Source organism: Pezoporus flaviventris, unplaced genomic scaffold (assembly GCF_033815535.1).
Source record: "Pezoporus flaviventris isolate CSIRO_AGI_PZ_B2104156 unplaced genomic scaffold, CSIRO_AGI_Pfla_v1 ptg000061l, whole genome shotgun sequence".
NCBI lineage: Eukaryota > Metazoa > Chordata > Aves > Psittaciformes > Psittacidae > Pezoporus > Pezoporus flaviventris.
In genome coordinates this window covers 634,886-639,225 of record NW_026892609.1, presented here as the reverse complement: position 1 = coordinate 639,225, position 4,340 = coordinate 634,886, and the positions used below count along the sequence as shown (strand labels likewise).

Below are 4,340 nucleotides of genomic sequence, written 5' to 3'. Positions count from 1 at the left end.
GGTTGCAGCTCCTTGGTTGCAGCTCCTCGGTGGCAGCTCCTTGGTGTCACCCTTAGCAGCAATGGCAGCAAAGGCTTTGCTCCGTGTCCTCATCCTGCTGGCATTGGCCTGGCTGGTGCATGGCTCCTGGGACAGCTGTGGGTGAGTAGCACCAGGCTCCGGGGCTCCTGGTATTCCATAGGGAGATACTGCTGCTCCCAACCATGGTCACACCAATGGGGTGGTGGGATTGGGGATCACCACTTCCTTGCCATCACCCCATGCAGTGGCACAGTGCAGCTATGGGGCACCCCATAGGGTCCCTTTTCCCTGCAGCACCCTATAGGGTGGGACAATGCTCGCCCTTCATCCCTAACCATCAAACGTTGGGCTTCTGCTTCCAGAGGGACCTGCGGTACCCGTCCCATGGCTGATTACTACGGGATGTCGCGCATCGTCGGAGGCGTGGATGCGCAGCAGGGCGCCTGGCCATGGATGGTCAGCATCCAGGTCCCCACAGCCAGCGGCTCTTCACACATCTGCGGGGGGTCCCTCATCACCCCGCAATGGGTCCTCACAGCTGCTCACTGCTTCGTTGGGCAAAAGTAAGGGGGAGAAGGGATTCCAGCCATAGGGAACAGCCAAGGAGCAGCTCCGATCCCGTCCCCTTCCCCATCCTGGATGCACTGGGAAGAGCTCTCAGGAGAAGCCTGCTTCCAACTTGACAGCCCTTGAGCCTGAGGCGCGCTGGGGCAGTTCTTTCCTTTGGGAAGCAGCAGGAATGTTGCTCCTTCCCACCCCTCTTCTCCATAGAATGGAATGGAATGGCATGGAATGAGATGGAATGGAAAGGGATGGAATGGAATGGACCATGGAATGGGTTGGGTTGGAAAGGAGCTTGGGGTCATCCACTTCCAAGCCCTTGCCATGGGCAGGGATGCCGTCCATACAGCAGCTTGCTCCAAGCTGGCCTTGAGCACTGCCAGGGGTGGAGCATCCAAACCTTCTCCAATCCATCCCATCCCAGTGCCCCAGCGCCCTCACAGAAAATTCCTTCCCTATCTCCACCCTACAATTCCCAGTCGGAACCCATCACCCTTTGTCCTCCGGCTCTAATCCCTGCTCTTCCACTCTCTCCCAGCTTCACCATGGATTGGTTCGTGATGGTCGGAGTCACGGACCTGGCTTGGGCCAATTCTGAGACCCAGAAGCGTGGGATCCGGCACGTTGTGGTCCATGAATATTACGCCGGCATCTCTGGTGGCTTTGACATCGCCTTGCTGGAGCTGGACCAGCCGGTGCAGTGCGGGTACCAAGTGCAGCTCGCTTGCCTGCCCGATGCGACGCTCAGGCAATCCCAGCTCTCCGAGTGCTTCGTCAGCGGATGGGGCGCGAGGGAAGCCAGAAGTGAGTGCCCGATGGCTCCATTGGCATTGGAATGCTGGGTCATGGATTCATGGAATGGGATGGAAGGGAGGGTAAAGCTCATCCAGGTCTATTGGAGGTTGCTCCGACTGGGGATGGAGTATGCCAGCCTTCTCCATCCAGCCCATCCCAGTGTCCCACCGTTTCCTTCTCTCCAACCTGAGCATCCCTGCTTCAGTTGGAATCCATCACCCCTTGCCCCATCGCTGAAGGTCCCTCCATGTCCTCCTTACGTTGAGGATGCAGAGCAAAGGGGATGCAGCCCAGGCCATAGGGCGCTGTTGATGGCTTCCATTGAGCTTCTCATCCTTCAATACCCCCAAATCCATCCTTTGTCCCCCTAATCCTGACCCCCTTTGTTTCCCCACAGCAGGGGCATCGTCCCCATCAGCCCTGCAGGAGGCCAAGGTCCGCCTCATCGATGTCAAGCTCTGCAATAGCAGCCAATGGTACCGAGGGGCCCTCAAGAGCCACAACCTCTGTGCTGGGTACCCGCAGGGTGGCATCGACACCTGCCAGGTAGGGATGTGCCACTGGGGCTCCCTTCTCCTCTCCCATCTGCAGGGCCTTGCTCTGCATCCCCCTTTATCCCAGCTTCAGAAGAGCATCCAGCTCCTGGTCCATCATCCCTACGCAGGGACCATAGAGCTTGGAGCTTTAAGAGCATTGAGATTCAACCACTAAACCATGTCATGAGCATGGATTCATGGAATGGCTTAGGTTGGGAAGGAGCTTAAAGCATCCAGTTCTAAGCAAGGGGCAGGGACGCCTTCCATTAGACCAGATTGCCCCAAGCCCCATCCATCCTTCTCCATCCTATCCATGCCAGTGTCCCACCACCCTCATATGGAACAACTTCTCTTTATCTCCAACCCAAACTCCCCTGTTCCAGTTGGATGCCATCAGCCCTCATCCTATGGCTCCAATTCATGCTGAAGATCCCTCTCCACACCCAAATGATGAAGGAGAACCCTTCCATCCCCATAGGCTGACAGTGGTGGTCCCCTCCGGCATTGCCATGGCGACCCATCCCCATCCCCGCTCCTTCTCCTCCATAGGGTGACAGCGGCGGTCCCCTCATGTGCCGGGACAAGCGAGCCAACTTCTACTGGGTTGTGGGGCTGACGAGCTGGGGCCGCGGCTGCGCCAGGGCCAAGAGACCGGGGGTCTACACCTCGACGCAGCACTTCCATGAGTGGATCCTCTACCAGCTGAGGACATTCCGCTCCGCGGCCGCCTTCGCGATGCCCCCGACATGGAGCCACCAGCACGTCTCCCATACCCCCGTCCAGGAGACAATGCCTGCGCCCACGGCCTCGAGCATCAGTGGCTTCTGCTACTTCCCTGTTCGGGTGCTGTTGGAATTCATCACTCGGATGCAGGACTTGCTGCAGGCTCTAAGGGGGGAGAAGACTTGAGGAGTGCCATTGCTTGCAGGTGGCTTGACCTTCAGTAAAGTTGCCTTATTTTCCCATAGAGAGGATGCTTTGCATGCTCACCTCTTTTTCTGGTCCATGGGGAGGGATGGGGATGAGGGATGGAGGGCAGGGAACAGTGGGAAGCGGGAGCTGGGAATCATATAGCTGGAGGCTCGTGTGCTGTTCCTCATCCAAACTGGATTAACACAGACCTGCGGGGGGCAGAAAGGTTACGCAGTGCAGCAGCCTGACAGCAGCAGAGCACTGAGGGTGAATGTCTGCAAAAATAGGATCAAGCACTCAAAATAGGATCAGGCACTCATTCATTGTCCATCAGTGACGCAGCAACATCTGCCTCTGTGCCACCTCTGGGGCCTGCTCAGCTCTTTCCCTGCTCTGATGGATGCACTTCAAGTGGGCTGACTCAGCTACCCCATTTGGAACTGAATGTGCGTGATTCTCTATCCAACTAATAGTTGATAGTAATGAGTAACTAATGAATGGCTGTGAAAAGCTTCCTTGCCCTGCTCCCGGGCGTCTCTGCTTTAATTCAGGATCCTCTCTGAAGTGTTTGTCTGCAAGTGCTTTCTCTCTCCTGTTTGCCTGTTGCCCATAGACTTTATGAGGGTTTTTACCAAGGCCATCTGTAACCTCCGGCTGCTGCAGCAGTGGATCGTTTGGCACTAAAGCTATCACTCTGAGCCCTGGAAGTTTGAGGGAAATGATGGCAAAAAAAAGCTTTCAGCATTTTCAACTATTTACCCTGCCTGCAGGAAATGTCCCCCATCCGATGAGCTTGGTTGATATTACAGGAGAGGGACTTGGACTAATTTAGAGCACATTTGCCCATGCAATGCTGGGCCATTAACAGATAATTGAGGTTGCTCAGAAACCAGACTCATTCTGGTTCTAATTCCCTCCTGCTACTGCACTGTCCCAGGGACTTATCCACCAGAGCAGATTCCAGACCTAATTCCCTCTTCTGTTCCAGGATTTGGTGTCTCCCACCTGAACCCAAACTGTCAGAAGTTGAAATTTAGGGACACATTTTGATTCCCTTGTTCCAGTCATCAGCATGAACCACTTGAGGTGCAATCTGTGCTCAGCTTCATGTCTGCAACATAGGTATTTCTATGACCAGTCTAAACCCTTCACAAGGCAAAAGGAACCGTATCTAGAATAAAAGAGAGTAGTTCTGTATCTCAGACTTGCCTTTTCCTTTAGGACAAACCTGTGACTGGTGGATGCTTACTTTATACTTACATACTATATTATATACTTGTTATATACTTTATATCATACTATATATATTATATACTTTATACTTATATACTATACTTATATATATATATAAGCCTGATTTTTGGAAGTGTTGCATTCTGAATGGCGAATGGAAAGGGCTTTAAATCCTTTATTCTAATAGATGGTGAAAAGGAGAAGGAGGTGGCAGAAATGCAGGTCCTGATGCCCCACATACAGGTGGTTGATGTGCTACATCTCTTCCCTTTTTGCCTTCTC

At 53.7% G+C, this 4,340-nt stretch overlaps 1 protein-coding gene across 1 annotated transcript; it reads left to right on the top strand.

Moving 5' to 3' along the window:
- Positions 1-393: 393 nt before the first annotated feature.
- Positions 394-2,822, top strand: LOC133277700 (acrosin-like; the record flags this gene model as incomplete). Its single annotated transcript, XM_061469826.1, has 4 exons — positions 394-584; positions 1,121-1,392; positions 1,775-1,923; positions 2,463-2,822. Coding segments are annotated over 4 exons (972 nt in total), but the record flags the coding sequence as incomplete, so codon positions are not given.
- Between the last annotated feature and the right edge of the window lie 1,518 nt (positions 2,823-4,340).